The 20,183-nt window shown below is 47.3% G+C and overlaps 1 protein-coding gene across 5 annotated transcripts in view; it reads left to right on the top strand.

The window, feature by feature from the left end:
- Positions 1-20,183, top strand: part of LOC138286725 (zinc finger protein 525-like) — a 128,039-nt gene that overhangs the window by 87,957 nt on the left and 19,899 nt on the right. For all 5 annotated transcript variants that reach the window (XM_069227244.1, XM_069227245.1, XM_069227243.1 and 2 more), the window contains one exon: positions 3,791-3,886. In XM_069227244.1, coding sequence (XP_069083345.1) covers positions 3,791-3,886 — 96 coding nt within the window. The remainder of the gene's footprint in view (positions 1-3,790; positions 3,887-20,183) is intronic.

Genomic DNA, 20,183 nt, shown 5'->3' with positions numbered 1-20,183 from the left:
AGGTCTCATTGCTTTTCACCTCCCTGGATGGAGGACCATCACACATGATCAATGGGTACTCCAGATGGGGTAACATGGGTATTCCCTACCCTTCCTCTTAACTTCTAAACGTATCGCCCGCACATCAACAACTTTTAGAGGAACACCTGCCCTTAGCCTATGGAGACCTTTAAGCGCTCTTGGCCGAAGGCATTATAGAAAGAGTGCTGGTATCAGCGGTATGGACTGGTTGCTAGTCCCATTATTTTCTGGTGACGAACAAGGATGAAGGCCTTTGTCCTACCCTTGATCTGTGCCATCTGAACTACTTCCTCCGGAAGGACAAGTTCAGGATGCTCACCCTGGCCCATGTTCTGGCTGTCCTGGATCCAGGAGACTAGATGGTAGTGTTGGACTTGCAGGTCGCATATTTTCATATTTCTGTCCTGCGGTCCCATAGATCTTACCTACAGTTTCAAGTATATTGAGTTCTCTGTGCTTCCGTTTGGACTTACCAGTGCTTCACTGCGGTGGTCTGGAATACCAGTCTTTCTATACCTCGTTGTCTGTCTCCTGATGAATGGCTCACTTCAGGCTGTCGTAAACCATCTCCAGACGATGGCTGAGTTGTTGACATCATTGGGGTTTTCCGTCAGCATGTCTCCACCTCAATGAGTCCAGGACATTTGGGCTATGATCCCAATGTTTCTTTTCTTGATCTGAGTCTCAGCACGAGCGGCTCTGCGGTCTTGGCCTCTTGGACTCCTACAGCCTGTTTGTGGACCATGTCAAGTGAGGCATGCAGGCTCTGCAGCGGGGTCTGAAGTCTCTGCGGCCTCCGCACCAAATGGACCTTTCGTAACCCTTGCAAGTGTTGAAGGAGACTGCTGTCAGTGGTGGCTGCTCGACCCTAATTAAACTGGCAGCAGAAACCCTCTCCCTGCCCCACACAGAACTAACAGTTGTGACAGATGCATCATTGCTGGTTTGGAAAGGCCATATGGGAGAGGTGGAGATCAGAGGGCTCTGTTGTCCAGTGGAGACTAACCTCCATATCAGTTTGTTGAAGTTGCAAATGATCCTCTGGGCACTGAAGGCATTCCGAGGGGAATGGGTACAGATTCTTATAAGCAACAGAATACCCATGTGGTATTGCATAAGAGAGCGGCATGGGGGTGTGGTTCCTGTGCCAGGAAGCCCTGCGCCCCTGGAAGTGGCTGAATGATCAGAGGATATCCCTGATCGCTCAACACCTGACAGGATCTTTAAATGCTAGTGCGGATAAACTCAGCTGACATTGGCTTTCAGATCACAAATGGGAGTTGCAGTCAGAGATGGTACAGGGCATCTTTCAGCAATAGGGATATACCTGGCCAGAATTATTCGCCACCACAGAAAATGTGCAGTGTCCAAATATATGCGTGTTGCAGTTCCCAAGGCAGGCCTTCCTTGGAGGCGCCTTCCACCATCATTGGGAGACAGGACTTAACTACGCCTTTCCATCCCTTCCTGTCCTGCTCAAAGTACTGAAAAAGATCAAGAGACTAGAACAGTCATCCTTGTGGTTTTGGACTGGGTGAGGAGGTTGGGTTACCCGGAACTTCTGGCAAAAAGCACATGTCCTCCGATTCAGCTGCCCCTTGGGGATGGTCGCTTGTTGCAGCAGCAGGGCCGAGTTTTGTCCCCAACCTGCACCTCTGTACATGGAGACTGAGCTGGGACAGTTTAGGGCTTTCGATCTCCCTCCTGAAGTGGTTACTATCACCCTGTTAGCCAGGCATCCATCTGCCAAGTTTGGTATACTTTATGTAACAGTCCATAACTGAACGCATAGTAATTGATCTTCTCCTGCTTCCTTTGCCTTGAGCCCAGCAAAGGCTTGCTTTGGTGACAATTAAACGTTATCTTTCGACATTCTTACAATTACGGGATCAGCCAAACTCTCTTCAAGTCACCCATTGTGATGCGTTTTTTGAAGGGACTGATCCATATCTTCCTACCAACACCTTTTTTTGTGATAATGTAATAGGACCTTAGTTTGGTTCTTACCTACCTGATGTGCAGCCCTCTGAACCTGTGCATAGTTGCCCCCTTCACCTGTTAACCATCAAGGCCGCATGCCTCGTCGCTATAAAATTAGCGCATTGAGTGAACTCCAGGAGTTGTCTGTGTCAGAGCCACACACCTCATTCTTTCCTTACAAACTGGTCCTCTGGAGAAAAGCAGCATTCCTGCCAAGGGTTGTCGCACCGTTCAGTATAGGGCATTCCTTCCCTTCACCAACATTTCAACACGTCCCCCATCCCGCCAAGGAAGAGGAACGGCTTCAGCTCCTGGACCTTAAAAGGGCCCTGAGGTTCTACATCGACAGGACCAGAATATACTGACAAGATCATCCTTTTGTCATTGCTTTCTCTGGAACGAAGAAGGGCACCGCTGCGCAAAAAAGAACCATTTCCAGAAGGATTGGGTTGTGTCCGGGTCTGCCATAGCTGCCTACGACTCTTTGGTGGACATGCACATGGTCGTGGGCTGCCTAAAAAGCAACCCCAAAGGGACTGCTCACTCATTTTACCAGAGCAAAGGCTACTACCAACCCTGCAGTGATGCATGGTGCCAATCTCAGACATTTGCCAAGCTACTATGTGGGCATACATGTTTAAGAAGCACTATTGCTGGTCTGAGCCATTCCACAGATCCACCACCCTGGGAAGCACTACCTGTTCATTTGCACCTTGAAACGCACCCCAGCTTGCATTCTTGTGCTTTGTAAATAATGATGAACTGACCTAAACTAAATTGACAATCATATCCCTTGTCTATGCTGAGTTCAATTCCAGGCAAGTTTGATCAGTGCATTTTTCTAGTGCAGAACAAAATCTGTTGCTTCCACCTTTGCACTATTTGGTGCTTTGATCCCAGAGTCCTAGTAAATAGATTGAGAAGAGCGAAAAGAGGGCTGGAATGGCAACCCCCGTTACCTGGCAGAGGTGGAAAGTTCCCCCTTCACCCAGGAACAAACATTAAAAAAATTAGTCTGGGGCATCCACAAAGGGTTGGGTGTAGGGTCTGGTCAACTCTTGTTGTGAACAATCCCCACGGTCAGCCCCGGGTAAGGACATGCTCAATTGATGCACCATGAGCCCCTGCCTAAGGCCATGCTCAGTCAATTCACTATGAGCCCCTGCCTAAAGCCCTGCTCAATCGATGCACTATGAGTCCCTGCCTAAGGCCATGCTCAGTGGATGCATCATTAGCCCCTGCCTAAGGCCATGCTCAGTCAGTGCACTATGAGTCCCTGCCTAAGGCCATGCTCAGTGGATGCGCCATGAGCCCCTGCCTAAGGCCATGCTCAGTCGATGTTCCCCTGCCTAAGGCCATGCTCAGTTGATGTGCCATGAGCCCCTGCCTAAGGCCATGCTCAGTCGATGCACCCCTGCCTAAGGCCATGCTCAGCCGATGCACCCCTGCCTAAGGCCATGCTCAGTTGATGTGCCATGAGCCCCTGCCTAAGGCCATGCTCAGTCGATGCACCCCTGCCTAAGGCCATGCTCAGCCGATGCACCCCTGCCTAAGGCCATGCTCAGTTGATGTGCCATGAGCCCCTGCCTAAGGCCATGCTCAGTCAATGAGCCATAGGAGCAAAATGAAAAAAAACAAGACATTTATTAAGCTCCCATTGATGTATGTTGACTGCATTTTGATTTGATTTTTTAACTAAAGTTGGCCGCGATCTATTTTGACTGCATTTGTTTGTCATGCACAAATGTGTATTATAACATAGTCATATGTTTTTCCACCCTTTCTGTAGAATTCCCCGCCATCTCATCTGTGTTTTCACAAACAATTAAACCTGAGGAAGAGGTGTGTCTTCAAGAGCAGCGAGTACCTGGGCGAAGAACCTCAGGTGAGCAAGAACAACCATTGAGACAATGGTAAAGTACTTGGAAGGATCCCAGAGGGGTTCTCTGGCGGTAATCAGCTGAATTCTCTAAAATGTCGCTTGGTGTTACATCTGAGGTATAACAAACTGGATTTTTATTTGGGGTTGGTGATGACCCACTTAAAAGAATAATCACAAGTCTTGTGAGAGTCAACCTATAAAGTCACTAAATGAACCTAAGATCCGCTGTGCTCTAAATGAGGCCCTAGTCTCTCTTTCTCGAGCTCGGGAGCCTTCAGCAGGGCAAAGCTGCAGCTCTATCCCTTGACGACTTCTGCAAGGCAGATGCCTTCTTGCCAAGAGTCAGCTGAATTTGATTTGCTACTGCTGAGAAACTCCAAGCAGGACACACCTGTTTTCTTACTCCGCAAGGTCGTGCCTTGGTGAATAGGCTGGGGTGATTTGACCTGGTCCTCCAGAAGTCTGGCAGCCCACAATGTTTCCCAGATGCAGGTTTTCAGGGGTGGGGGGATAAGTCCATTTAGACCAGGTATCTCCAACCTTTTCTGCAGTAAGAGCCACTTCTTTTCAATGGGAATCATTGCGAGCTAGTAAAATAATGAGTGTTGTAATAGTGACCAGAGACAGGATTACTTCTGTGTCCACCGCATGCGAGGTTACCAGCTGTGCTCCCCTTAGTGCATCAGGCAGAGGCCCCAGCCGCAATAAGACATTGGAATGCTTCTGCCTGGGTAAAACATGTCCCGTGGCAGAGAAGTAATAATACTAGTAATAAGTCTCCCAGATGATTCTTCACTGTAAATCATCATATGAGTTCTGAAAATACCCAAGTCAGGGGTACACATAATGCGTGAACAAAGCAAAAGGTTCCAATATAGAAGGCTTGCATGAACACAAGAGAGCTGCTTACAGGCAGCTGGAAAGCTAACAGTAGTTCACAAGCTGCTTGTTGGAGAAGCCTGATTTAGACACTGCCAAGGCTCCCAGGATCTGTGAAACAGAATGTGGGCGTCGAGACTTGATTCAGCAGAGGCCACCAGAAGGTCCAGGTCAGGCCCAGTTGATCCTGGTCAGCTGGGCACTTCAGGGAAAAGGCTTCCAGCAGTTTGATGTGTACCTTTAGCTACGCAGGAGGTCAGCCAACTGTCCCCTGGAGTCATCTACCTTATCCTGGGCTGAAGGAGGAGGTGGACCAGTCCTTCATGGCCCCTCTCAGCTCACAGATCACAGGTGCAACCCTAGTCTGTAGCTCCAGAAAGTATTCTGAAGAGGGTGTTTTGGGATGCCACATTTATACCCGACACCAGCTAGTGGGTGGGGGAGTTCCTCGCTCCACCCTAAACAATAGGATTCCAAGGATCTCGGGGGTAACTCTATCCACTTTTGCAGCAGGTCCTGATTGCAAACAGTCCCACAGTGCCCACCCTCCCCCCAGTATCTATGGTAGGGAAGCCATTGTCCCTTTCTGCAGATCCTGTTTGCCACCTCTAATGTGCGGCTGGGTTAATGAGCAGTCCCCTCCTCTGTGGTCACTCCGGATCAGTTCTGGGGGCAGCGTTCCCCCTCTGGGATTGGTTCCTGTCTGACTGGGAGGACAAAAACTTGACCCTTTGCAGGTGTCGCCTAACATTTCCTTATGTCAGAGGAACCTCCTTTGAGGTAAACTAAGTTCTTGGGTATAACGCAACTGGTCTTCCTACCAAGAGAAGAGCACTGCCCTACACTCGAGTAATTGTGTTTGCTCTGTGAGTAGTTGTCATACTATAGACTTATAGGCAAGTTCTATGTGCCAGTGAGGGATAAGCCAATGAAGCCATGTTCAGAGGGAGAGCACATGGACTTTACCACTGCTCAACAGAGCTTTAAAACCAGCACAGCAGATAGGGAGACGTCTGGGGGGTACCACTCAGAAGATGGCCATTTCCAACACAAGGTGACAGCAGCAGCTTAGAGATGATTGGGGAGTTTGGCAATCCACGGATATTTTTAAAACAACAACGAGTCCTAAGCCCACTGCAGAATCTAGTGACCAGGAGAAGGCGGCTCATGAAAACCCAGAGACCCGAGAGGGCCTCGATGACCGTGATCATGAAATATTGGCGGCGTGCTGCGGCCGGGGGGCATACAGGGGTCACTGTGAAGTGTGGGAGTCTGAGATCTGTTTCTTGCCACTTTTGTAATATTCTGTATCTTGGTGATATTGTTGTTTTATACTAAAACATGGACACGGGCATTAAGTACTGTGGTTGTAACGCACACGCATCGCCACATAACGTCAGAGTTGTATGTTCTATAGCACTGTACCATGGATCGGGAGCGCTTGCAAAAGCGGTGGATCTGGTGTGTGTTATACGGCTGGATGTGTGCTCAGTGCCTTAGGACCAGTGGTGGTAGTAAAGGTGTTCAGGCCTGCATACTAGAGTGGTAATGACAGTGGTGGTGGTAATGTTAGTGTAACGGTGGTATTAATGCTGAAGGTGGTGATAGAAGTGGTAATGACAGTGGTGGTGGTAATGTTAGTGTAACGGTGGTATTAATGCTGAAGGTGGTGATAGTGCAAGTGATGGAAGTGGTAATGACAGTGGTGGTGGTAATGTTAGTGTAACGGTGGTATTAATGCTGAAGGTGGTGATAGTGCAAGTGATGGAAGTGGTAATGACAGTGGTGGTGGTAATGTTAGTGTAACGGTGGTATTAATGCTGAAGGTGGTGATAGTGCAAGTGATGGAAGTGGTAATGAGAGTGGTGGTGGTAATGTTAGTGTAACGGTGGTATTAATGCTGAAGGTGGTGATAGAAGTGATGGAAGTGGTAATGACAGTGGTGGTGGTAATGTTAGTGTAACGGTGGTATTAATGCTGAAGGTGGTGATAGTGTAAGTGATGGAAGTGGTAATGACAGTGGTGGTGGTAATGTTAGTGTAACGGTGGTATTAATGCTGAAGGTGGTGATAGAAGTGATGGAAGTGGTAATGACAGTGGTGGTGGTAATGTTAGTGTAACGGTGGTATTAATGCTGAAGGTGGTGATAGTGCAAGTGATGGAAGTGGTAATGACAGTGGTGGTGGTAATGTTAGTGTAACGGTGGTATTAATGCTGAAGGTGGTGATAGAAGTGATGGAAGTGGTAATGACAGTGGTGGTGGTAATGTTACTGTAACAGTGGTATTAATGCTGAAGGTTGTGATAGAAGTGATGGAAGTGGTAATGACAGTGGTGGTGGTAATGTTAGTGTAACGGTGGTATTAATGCTGAAGGTAGTGATAGTGGAAGTGATGCAAGTGGTAATGACAGTGGTGGTGGTAATGTTAGTGTAACGGTGGTATTAATGCTGAAGGTGGTGATAGTGGAAGTGATGGAAGTGGTAATGACAGTGGTGGTGGTAATGTTAGTGTAACGGTGGTATTAATGCTGAAGGTGGTGATAGTGCAAGTGATGGAAGTGGTAATGACAGTGGTGGTGGTAATGTTAGTGTAACGGTGGTATTAATGCTGAAGGTGGTGATAGTGCAAGTGATGGAAGTGGTAATGACAGTGGTGGTGGTAATGTTAGTGTAACGGTGGTATTAATGCTGAAGGTGGTGATAGTGCAAGTGATGGAAGTGGTAATGACAGTGGTGGTGGTAATGTTAGTGTAACGGTGGTATTAATGCTGAAGGTGGTGATAGAAGTGATGGAAGTGGTAATGACAGTGGTGGTGGTAATGTTAGTGTAACGGTGGTATTAATGCTGAAGGTGGTGATAGTGTAAGTGATGGAAGTGGTAATGACAGTGGTGGTGGTAATGTTAGTGTAACGGTGGTATTAATGCTGAAGGTGGTGATAGAAGTGATGGAAGTGGTAATGACAGTGGTGGTGGTAATGTTAGTGTAACGGTGGTATTAATGCTGAAGGTGGTGATAGTGCAAGTGATGGAAGTGGTAATGACAGTGGTGGTGGTAATGTTAGTGTAACGGTGGTATTAATGCTGAAGGTGGTGATAGAAGTGATGGAAGTGGTAATGACAGTGGTGGTGGTAATGTTACTGTAACAGTGGTATTAATGCTGAAGGTTGTGATAGAAGTGATGGAAGTGGTAATGACAGTGGTGGTGGTAATGTTAGTGTAACGGTGGTATTAATGCTGAAGGTAGTGATAGTGGAAGTGATGCAAGTGGTAATGACAGTGGTGGTGGTAATGTTAGTGTAACGGTGGTATTAATGCTGAAGGTGGTGATAGTGGAAGTGATGGAAGTGGTAATGACAGTGGTGGTGGTAATGTTAGTGTAACGGTGGTATTAATGCTGAAGGTGGTGATAGTGCAAGTGATGGAAGTGGTAATGACAGTGGTGGTGGTAATGTTAGTGTAACGGTGGTATTAATGCTGAAGGTGGTGATAGTGCAAGTGATGGAAGTGGTAATGACAGTGGTGGTGGTAATGTTAGTGTAACGGTGGTATTAATGCTGAAGGTGGTGATAGTGCAAGTGATGGAAGTGGTAATGACAGTGGTGGTGGTAATGTTAGTGTAACGGTGGTATTAATGCTGAAGGTGGTGATAGAAGTGATGGAAGTGGTAATGACAGTGGTGGTGGTAATGTTAGTGTAACGGTGGTATTAATGCTGAAGGTGGTGATAGTGTAAGTGATGGAAGTGGTAATGACAGTGGTGGTGGTAATGTTAGTGTAACGGTGGTATTAATGCTGAAGGTGGTGATAGAAGTGATGGAAGTGGTAATGACAGTGGTGGTGGTAATGTTAGTGTAACGGTGGTATTAATGCTGAAGGTGGTGATAGTGCAAGTGATGGAAGTGGTAATGACAGTGGTGGTGGTAATGTTAGTGTAACGGTGGTATTAATGCTGAAGGTGGTGATAGAAGTGATGGAAGTGGTAATGACAGTGGTGGTGGTAATGTTACTGTAACAGTGGTATTAATGCTGAAGGTTGTGATAGAAGTGATGGAAGTGGTAATGACAGTGGTGGTGGTAATGTTAGTGTAACGGTGGTATTAATGCTGAAGGTAGTGATAGTGGAAGTGATGCAAGTGGTAATGACAGTGGTGGTGGTAATGTTAGTGTAACGGTGGTATTAATGCTGAAGGTGGTGATAGTGGAAGTGATGGAAGTGGTAATGACAGTGGTGGTGGTAATGTTAGTGTAACGGTGGTATTAATGCTGAAGGTGGTGATAGTGCAAGTGATGGAAGTGGTAATGACAGTGGTGGTGGTAATGTTAGTGTAACGGTGGTATTAATGCTGAAGGTGGTGATAGTGCAAGTGATGGAAGTGGTAATGACAGTGGTGGTGGTAATGTTAGTGTAACGGTGGTATTAATGCTGAAGGTGGTGATAGTGCAAGTGATGGAAGTGGTAATGACAGTGGTGGTGGTAATGTTAGTGTAACGGTGGTATTAATGCTGAAGGTGGTGATAGAAGTGATGGAAGTGGTAATAACAGTGGTGGTGGTAATGTTAGTGTAACGGTGGTATTAATGCTGAAGGTGGTGATAGTGCAAGTGATGGAAGTGGTAATGACAGTGGTGGTGGTAATGTTAGTGTAACGGTGGTATTAATGCTGAAGGTGGTGATAGTGGAAGTGATGGAAGTGGTAATGACAGTGGTGGTGGTAATGTTAGTGTAACGGTGGTATTAATGCTGAAGGTGGTGATAGTGCAAGTGATGCAAGTGGTAATGACAGTGGTGGTGGTAATGTTAGTGTAACGGTGGTATTAATGCTGAAGGTGGTGATAGTGGAAGTGATGGAAGTGGTAATGACAGTGGTGGTGGTAATGTTAGTGTAACGGTGGTATTAATGCTGAAGGTGGTGATAGAAGTGATGGAAGTGGTAATGACCGTGGTGGTGGTAATGTTAGTGTAACGGTGGTATTAATGCTGAAGGTGGTGATAGAAGTGATGGAAGTGGTAATGACAGTGGTGGTGGTAATGTTAGTGTAACGGTGGTATTAATGCTGAAGGTGGTGATAGTGCAAGTGATGCAAGTGGTAGCAGAACAGTGGTGCTCATGGTGATGGTGGTAGTACTAGCACTGATGGGATATGCGAGGCCTTCGCAGTAAGGCGTGTGTGTCTGCAGACCGGCAGCAGTGGAATGGGGGATGACGAGGCAGACGCCAGGACTGCGGGAACCAGAGTGAAGAGGCAGAGATGCTGCAGGCGCTGCCAAGAGTCACAATGAGTGGAGCACCAGGCTGGGGAGCTCAAAAGTGGTCTGGCCCAAGCTTGGCACAAGCGGCAGCTCACTAAACTCTTCACCTCCACAATTATGTGGCTAAGGCCACTGATGCAGAGAGTTTGCATTGATCCTGGAACGCATACCCAGATGAGGAGCGGACTCCCTCAGATCTGAAATAATTTCCTTCGGCTCCAAGATGCTTACAAATGAGACGCTGCCTTTGGGGCAGAACTGTGCAGGGACCACACCTTCTCAGCAAGTTTTGACCCAAAAGGTTAGGCACTAATCAAGCCAATCCAAATATGTATTAATCACAAGTTATTAATTCAAATCATTGAGGCAAACTGTTTTCGAAAAGTAAATTTAAAAAACTAGGCTTCCAGCGTGAAACTTCAAGAGTCGAGTCCTAGTTTAAATGTATTTAAAAACAAAACTGAACTTACTTAGCCAAGAGAGGATCATTCCCATGTCTCCCAGTGTTTCTGAAGACCCCTCCATTTAAGGGAGTATATTTATGCCACTCTAAAGAGAAAAGGCGCAGTGCATCCAAGGGCACAGCTGTATCACCGACAAACCCCTCGACATCTGTCTGTTTATGTAATACAGTGTGAGTGTGAAGGCACTTCCCGAGATGGTAGGAAGAAAGACTTCCTGCAAGAAGCACCACTCGCTGCTCCGACAAATTTATAGCCGGGTGTTACTCAGACATAAATAATGAATATGATTTCCTGAGTTGCACTCGAATCAGAGAACCTGCTGATCAGTTGTAATATTTTTTTTGATATGCTGCAAAGAGATCTTATCCGTCCATGAACACCTGTTTGAATATGAAAATGGGTAAGTGTTGGGTCTGAGTTCCAGAAGCTTACAATTCAGATAGTCACGCACAAGGCTGAGGTTAGTGCAAGGGTACGGTCTGCACGTGCAACCATTGTGTGTGGATGGTGGCACGATCACACATCTGAGTATTCACGTGGGTTAACTGCATGCGAGGTACATTGACTGGAACTCTATGAAGAGGAGAATGGCATTTGGATACCTCTAGGCTATGGTTTCAACAATCTGGTACATGTCAGTTGGGCACTGGTTTCTGACTTGATGTACAACCTGGCATCATACAGAATCGGAGGCACATTTCATATACGGTGGTTGACTCACATTTGCCCAGTTTTGGTCTCCTAAATCAAAACATTTGATGCTTAAATTTTCACTTCTTAATTTACATTCAGTGCCCCTGCCGAAGGGCCGGCGAGCCTACAATGCCCCGCACACATGCTCCGGTTCATACAGAACGGTGTATTCAGAAGAGCGTCTTGCAATTACACTGGTTATCGTTGCATGCTCTAGATGTCATTTGAAATAAATATAGACGATTTTAATTTTATTATTTGAATAATTCTTTACAAGGAAAGGAAAGTAAACTAAACCATAAAATAATAAAACAATCCGCTTTCACTTGAATTCTACTTGGTGGTTATGTGGTCTTTGAAATAGTTGAAACCACAGTTCGCTTTATCGACTGTGCGCGTTGGAACTTCCTCCGTAAGTGTGGAAGATACTCTGGTGTGGACCACAGAACTACCAACTTCCAGTTTCCCAGTTGAGAACTTACTTTATCAGCCAAGAGAAGATCATCCTTGTGTCTGCCAGTGTTCCTTCAGACACCACAATTTACAAAAGAAGATTTCTGCCACTCTACAGATAGATAGTGCAGTGGCATCCAACACAGGGTCCAAAATCCCACACACTCTGTTTATACAATGGAGTGTGGTGATGCTGCCTGACAAAATGTGACTGCCACTAACTGACAAGGTAGGAAGAAAAGGCTTCCTGACTACATAAACCAACAGCAGCACCAACATATTTATGGCGTGGTGCTACTTTAATGTGGGCTGCACAGTGAGCATTATAAAATCACCCGGTGAACACTGCAGCCCAACAAGGAGGAGTCTGGAACCGCAGAGGACCGAAGGGAGGACTCGCCAACAGATGGGAGCTGCACCTAGGCCAGTGCAGATCTAAAAGGACAGAGTCGTAGATCTGCTCTTGAACGGAGAGACTCCCTTGATGGTGAAGCCACGGTTTCCTTACTTTGTCATCTGGTGTGGGGCACCAACCGGGATAGCAGGAGTAGGACTTGCAGGACAGGGAATGGTCTCTGAACCAGAAACACTGGAATCGTATCTCAAATATCTGCAGAAAGGAAAAGGATGAAAAGCCCTTATAGCTTGTGTCTGCCACTGCTCCTTTCAAGGTCAACCAGAGTTTGACAAGATGGTACGTTTGGTTGTTAATTGAGAAGTCTGACTTATGCCAAAGGTTTACAGTGCACCAGATGTTCCGTGACCAGCGCAGGAGCCCACACCTTTCCCAACTAGTCTGACTACAAGAATACAGAGAACTCTTGAATGCTATTGTGAAGCTGCCATCATAGCCAGCACCTTGGTAAAAACTTGTGGGGTATTCATGCAGAACCGTGAACCCACAGTGCTAAATCACCAGAGTGAGCCACAGGTAACAAATGTGAATGGGACGGGGGTTCACAAATGAAATAGACTTCCTGTAGTTCCCCGGCTAGGGTGCAATCCGTTGTTTGAGGACTAACAAATCCTAGCTCAAGGAAAGTGTTTTGAATTTATCCTGCTAAATTAACAAGTTCAAGAGGCAAAGGTCCAGGCTTTGTTCTTAGAGACAAAAAAGTTAAAAAAACAAAAACAAATGTAGAATGCCATGGATCCTTTCCTTCCAAGGGCACCACTTTGATTGCCCTTTATTCACTGTAGCAAGAGCTTTCACCCCCAAGACTGAGGAATGTGTTGGAGAATACATTCTCACAGAACAATGTAAGAATGCTGTTATCAATCAATCCTTGGTTTAACCAACAGCGTAATGTGGGAGACTGTCTCACCACCTTCAGGCACTAGCTGGTTGGCAGCGTTTCTCACATCTTGTATCAGCCTACGAGGAAACGGCCATTCATTCTCTCTCTCTCAAGCAAGCAGTGAAGGAAGCCACCGACACGGACAGAGAAGGGCATGCCCAGTGGCAAGCCTTGCAGCGCACACTCCTCTGGGCCTCACTGTGAGAAGTTCGGAGACACATGACAACAGATACTTTTTCTACTGTCCTGGTGCCTCAGCCATGTATTTATTTGTGTTTGAGGCATGTGTGGCTGTAGATACACATGCTCTGCATACACCTGACATCTAGTGCTGGGCAGGCTGTTTCTCTTCAGAGAGGAGTGTACCCGCAAACACACACACATCAATAAGTGAGATGCACAACTCGAAGGCGATCCACACTAATTTACAAAAATAACAAGTATCTTTATATAACATTTTAGCACCAGAATCAGTTCGTTCAGGTAAGTATGTTTTGCTAGAAAAATCTTTACAGGTTTGAAAAGTCAACAATTTCAATTTCTGAAAGCTGCAAAGCAATCCTACGTAGGAAAACAAAGATGGCAAACCGAGTACATTACAGTGACTTACAAGGCCAGTCTCCTGGACTTTAGGTAAGAATTGGGCAAGGGTCAGGACCACACCAGCAGGTCACACCAGGCAGCACTGTGGTGGCTGGGTGCAGAGGTGTAGTACAGCATTGGATGCCCAATGTTACTTTATGGGGATCAGTCACGGTCGAAAAGATGCTGCTGGACAGGACTGGTGATCCAGTAGGGGGGAACCAATAAGGGGGATCCTATCTTCGGATGTCCGAGGACATAGGCCACCTTCAGTCCTCTTCCCCATGGGCGACGGGTGCAGAGGTGTCCTGAAGCATCAGGTTTCATCACCGTGGCACTCGAGGTTGAGGGGACCTGCATGCAGTGGCTGCAGGCATCGTCGGAGGATCTGCAGAGGTCAAGTCCGGGGTGGACTTTGTCTCTGAAGGGCTGGGGAACCACGCTGGTACCGTTGATCCACTTCGACCCAGGCTGTGTGGCATGGTGCACTGGTGCTTTCAGGTGTCCGGTTTATGGCGGACCAAAGTCCTTGCAGTTTGACTTGGGGTGCCTGCAGATGCAGGGAAGCAGCTCCACTGCTCCACACAAGTTCCTGGGTCTTTTTAAAAGGCAGGCAGTCCTCCCAGGCTTTGGAGGCACAATAGCAGCAGGACGAGACAACTTTGGCACAGTTCGGCAGACAGAGCAGCAGGGCTGTATCCAGGTCAGGAGCTTCTTCTTTTATGGATCTTCAGTGTCTTTCTCTGTAGGAATCAGCTTTTCTGGTGCCAGGGTTCCACTATATACTGCATTTAGTGGCATGTCGGGGAGTGGAGGGTAGTAGCCAGTGGGCTACTTACCCCTGGGGTCACTACACCTCTTATCTGACCACTTCCTGTGAAAAGTGGGCAGAACCCTTTCCCAGAGTTCCTAAATCAGCCAACACCAAGATGTCAGATTCTCAAAAGTTGTGTCTACTGCAGGCAGCGCACCTCAGGGGTGGGACTTCCCTGAATACTAAATGTCCTGCCTCTCCAGGTGCCAGATGGGCCCTGGGCTCGGTGGTTGGCATCTTTCCTGTGAATGAAGCCAGATCTGCATACCAATGGTGGCGGGCTTCTTTGAAGCCCCCTGCCTGAGAATGCAGATTTGCAGGTCTTCCTGTTGGGTGGGTTGTATAAACACCTTTCCCAGGGCAGACTTTGTGGTTGACAGCCTGAGAGCTAAGGCTCTCACCCTGGGAGCTCGGACTCTTGTCCAGTGGTGGCAGGCTGGCTCAAACTATTGAGTCCGCACACTGGTAGTAGGTTTTCAGGAGACAGTTCTAAGGTGCCCTATGGGTGCATGTATTAATAAATCCATCACTGGCATCAGTTAGGGTTTATTAATACAAGATGTTTGATAACAAACATTCCTGGTTTCAGTGAAGCCATCAAGTAGCTGGGGAACTCATAATGACCAGTGTCCAGCACATGTACTTAAAATGGCTTTCCTGTTCACTCACTATGTCCAACAATTGACAGACGTAGCAGGGGCATATCTGCTCGTGCATATATGTCCTCACATGCAATCAAATGCACCCTGCGTTACATCTGTAAGGCCTGCTAAGGGGTGACTTTTATACATTGCATGCAGTGTTGGGGAACATGACACACAGGCTGTGTGCCATGTTGTGTTTTCACTTAGCTGCACCAAGACACACACCCTGCAGTGGCAGACTACATGTGCTAGGTGAGAGTTCCCTGAGGGTGGCACAATACATGCTGCAGTCCTTGGGGACCCTCTTTCGTACCCATGCCTTACGTACCAGGGGTACCATTTACTAGGGACTTACAAGGGGACAAAGATACTGCTAATTGGGGAACAATTGTGCAGTTTTAGGTTAAGAGATCTGGCACTTTAGGTCAAAATTGCATCATGTACCAGGCAAAAAAGTGGGGGTGACCATGTCAAAATGGGGCACTTGCCTGCACTTAATATGAGCAAATATGATCAAGTGAGACATTTTGTCGCTGGGCTTTCACTAGAAGATCAAGTAGTAAACTGTTAAATGGCATATTTGGCTGTAGATACACATGCTTTGCATATAAGTGTTGGGTCCGGAGTATTGCAATTTGTTTTTCTTCAAAGAAGCTTTTCGAGTCACAGGATCGAGTGACTCCTCCTCTTGGTTATATTGGGCATTGGCATTGAATCCTTTGTTAAATTGTTTTCTCTCTGCTGTCTGGTTTGGACATGTGTTCCTCTCGCTCAGTTTTCTCAGCCCAGTCTGGTCCAAACTGTTTTTATTCTGTCTTTCTCGCAGCGATGGTATTGTTTCAATTGCGTTCTCTCTCTATTGCATGGTCAGTCCAAATTTTAGCTATGGGACCGACTCACCGCCCTTCGCGGAACCCTTGCCCGTCTCAGGCATACCCCAAACACATGGCATCGGACTATACAGGACTAATGGAATGTACTCCATTTCGGTTTTGTCCTCGATGCCACTCTAAATTTCCACACACAGACCAACACCGGGTGTGTAATTTGTCTCTCTCTCCAGGCCACAACGAACAGACTTGTGACACCGGCCGTTCCTTCTGGTTGAAAAAGACACTGTGGGACCGAAGAGCTCATCGGTTGGAAATGGGGACAAGATTCCAGTCGACACGTCTGATAGCTTTGGGGACGAACAGGCCGAAGAGGAGGCCTTTTGCGATCCAGGATTCCTATTCCTATGTACAATCCGACATTGAAAGTCAACAGGTGACATCGGCGTAACCTGTGAGTAAGATCACCCCTACTTCCCAAACAAAGACTCCTAAAAAGCCCCTCAAAGAGGTTGCCGGACTGCGGCTGCCTGCAAGCCATTGTCAGATCTGAAAAACTGCTTCGGAAGCCCCGCCTGTTGGCCTGGCACCAAAAATAGCCAAGACCAAGTCATCTTAAGCATCGACCTCCTGCTCTTTGGGCCCACACCATCCAAGCCATCGAACAGACCGCTTTGGCACAAAGTAAAAAAAAAGCCTCCATATCAGCTTTGGAGCAGACACCTTCACGCCGACCAAAGACTTTGGTCCCGAAACTTTCGGAACAGAGTGCTGCGTCTCGTAAGGACTCCAGTCACTCTTCCGCCACTCCTTCTCCAGTGGAACCTGTTTTGGAGCCGATGGACGCTCATCAGCGCCAGCTCCATATTTAGCAAGGGACAGGTTGAATTATTGCTTCCCCCCGTCCCAATACAGAGGCCCTGGGCACTTCTCCATCCCCAAAGAAAGCCTCTAAAGACAAGCCTCCTCCTCCACATTCACCAATTTCTCCATCTTCACCTCCTCCTTTCTCTCCACGTTCTCCTACACTACTTCCCACAACAGGGTTTTCACCACAAGGCTGACCTTCACATGAGGACGGCGACTTAGAGGACACATTCTAGGACCCAGACCGATTCATATGATCCAGATCCCATATTAACAAACGGATCTAGACCCTGCACGACCATCACCACCTGAAGATTCTACACCGTATCAGCAAGTGATAGCAAGGGCAGCGGCACCCCGCAATGTCCGTTTACACACCGACCCTGCTGAGCAGGATTTCCTGGTTGATACTCTTGCATCTACACATAAGGAAAGCCAGTCCTTCCCTATGCTTCGTCACGCTGATGACATTTTTAAAGAGCCTTTAAGACCGTGAATTATCACCCCTAGGGTAGATTTAAAAAAATTATAATAATAATAATAATAAAAATAAAAAAGTAAATACACGTCTGCACCCACAGACTCTATACGGTCTCAAATCCCCACGGATTCAATTGAGGCCACTACTGCACTGAAACATGCTAATAGTCAATATACAGAAGGTGCACCGCCTCCTGATAAAGGAAGACAGAAGATAGATGTAACAAAGGATAGGTTAGCAGCACAAGCAGTCAATCATTGGCATATTGCAATTTCACAAGCTCTGCTAGCACATTCTTATAGGGCCCACTGGGATGAAATGGAGGATCTCCTCCAGTTACCTCCCAGAGGTGCATCGCAAAAGGGGGCAAGAAATAGTGTCAGAGGGTCAAGCTATCAAAAACAGTTCCATTTGCTGCACCCTAGATGCTGCAGACACAGCTGCACGTAGCATTAACACTAGTGTTGGCTACTTTGGCTTAGGTGTTCAGGCTTTAAACCAGAAGTACCTCATTCAGTACTTAACGTGCCGTTTGACAGAGAACACCTATTTGGGCCCTAAGTGGATACCACAATGGAGAAGTTCAAAAAGGACACTTACACTGCTAAAGCAATGGGAACACTACAAAGCACTACACAACGTGGTACTTTTCGTCACCCAGGATTCACCAGGAGTTTTAGGTCATCATCTACAGAGCCTTCCACCTCTCAGACTAAACAAGCCTTCCACTTGTACCAGAGGTTTCTCTAAAGGATCGTATAGAGGCAGTAGTAACAAGGGGAGAGGTAAAGCATCCACCCTTTGCAGCTCTGCCTCCTCTACTCGTCAGTGACATCCTCCACCTTCCACCACCTCACACCACCCCTGTAGGTGGCAGACTCCAGGATTTCTACCCACAGTGGTTCGATATCGCGATGGGTCCTATCAATTGTCCAACATGTTAATTGTCTGGAGCTCACTAACACTCCTCCAAACATTCCCCCTCGCAGTCGCAGACTTTCCCAAGAACATCTTACTCTTCTCAAAGAGTAGGCTCAGTGTCTTCTCCTCAAAGGGGCTATAGAACCAGTTCCCTTGCCACTCCGAGGATCGGGGGTTTACTCCCTACACTTCACTCAGACCAATTTTAGATCTCAGGCCTTTAAATCAGTACATTCTATCAGTGCATTTCCATATGGTCACTAAGCAAGATGTCATTCCACTGCTCCAGCAAGGCGACTTTGATAGCTCTCGACCTAAAGGACACCTACTTTCCTATTCCTATTCACTCAGCACACCGCAAATATCCCAGGTTTGTGATTGCGGGGAAACATTACTAGTTCAAGGTTTTACCCTTCGGGGTCACCATTCGGGGTCACAACGGCTCCGAGGGTCTTCACAAAGTGTCTGGCAGTAGTTGCTGCATACCTCAGATGACAGCACATTCATGTCTTCCCTTACTTGGATGATTGGCTCATCAAAGCCAGTACGTTCCAGCAGTGTCAGCATCGCACTCGGTTTACCGCGAATCTCCTTCATACTCAAGGGTTCACAATCAACTTTGTAAAATCCATCTCCAACCTTTGCAGACATGGCTTTATCTGGGGGCAGTGCTCAATAGGGTTGCGCTTTTCTCACTTACAGGAAGACCACACATGCACGGTGAGAACTTTCATGGAACTCTTAGGGATGATGGCCTCTTGCATTGCCCTCATACCTCATGCCAGACTTCACATGCTTCCCCTACAGCAGTGTCTGACTCGTCAGTGGTCTTAATCACAGGGTCATCTGAAAGATCTAGTGTTGTTGGATCACAAGACGTTCCTCTCTCTGTAATGGTGACCCTGTGCCTCCGATGATTCTGACTACGGACGCATCACAGTCTGGTTAGGGGCCTCACCTCCACAACCTTACAATACAAGGCCTATGAGATCTGTCATCAGTCTCTACATATCAATTACTTGGAGCTTCAAGTAATTTTCCTAGCACTAAAGGCCTTCCTTCCACATCTGTTGCACAAAGTGGTTCTAGTCCGTACAGACAACATGATAGTCATGTATTATTATATATAATGGGGGGATACGGTCCTCTCAGCTGTCACATCTTGCTCAGTCAATCTGGAAATGGGCAATTCTGATGGATACAAACTACCTGTGGATTCCTCACCTCATGAATTCATCCTTGCGCCAGCATCCGACGGAAAGTCTTGTTTGACTCGGACCCGGCGCTGACACGGACTCCAACGGCGCCCTCTTCAGAGTCAGCTGGCATGCAGGGAATGGAGCCGGCTGTCCAGGGGAGAGCAGCCTCGGCGGACACGGAGATGGCAACGGCGCCACGGATCTAGATGTCGACACCCTCAACCAGGCAAAACGGCATAAACTGCTTCATCTGATATGGAGCCAGGGAGTCCAGGTGCACCAGCAGGGGCCATAGCCTGGAAAACAGCATACATGGCATTTAAAAGTATCTCTGATCTTGATCCTGCTGCTGCACATCAGACTCTTGCAGCACTGGTGAAAACTGAGGAGCCACCTCATAGACTGATGGCGTCGGAGATACTTCTGTACTCTGGCGCTGCAAAGTCACAGTAGGGCTCACCTCCCAATTACTTTGACGTCTAGCAGATGGAGACTTCGACCTCGATCGGCTCCGTGTCGATCGGTGCCGAGAGTCATGATGGCGCCGTGAGTCATGACGAGGCCTCTTCTTGTGCCTCCTGGAAGAAGCGTGAGATGAAGCCCTCTTGTGGCCCTTTTTCTTAACCTTCGCTAAGAAAAGCTTGGCCTCTCTTTCTTTAAGTGCCTTAGGATTCATACTCTGGCATGATCCACACCCTTCGACATCGTCCTCAGAGCAAAGACACCAAAGGCAGTTCTCATGCCGATCAATAACCGACATCCTACCGCCACATTCATTGCAAGGCTTGAAACCCAATTTTCTCGGGGGAGACATATGTATAACTACCAAAGATACACACTATCCAACGAGCCAGGAAAAAAACTTTGGTGTCGAAGGCACAGAAAAAAGGAAAACTGACGTCAGCACGCTGACGAGGACCTCTT

The sequence above is a fragment of the Pleurodeles waltl genome, chromosome 3_2 (genome assembly GCF_031143425.1).
Source record: "Pleurodeles waltl isolate 20211129_DDA chromosome 3_2, aPleWal1.hap1.20221129, whole genome shotgun sequence".
Classification (NCBI taxonomy): domain Eukaryota; kingdom Metazoa; phylum Chordata; class Amphibia; order Caudata; family Salamandridae; genus Pleurodeles; species Pleurodeles waltl.
This window is presented reverse-complemented; position numbering and strand designations above follow the sequence as displayed.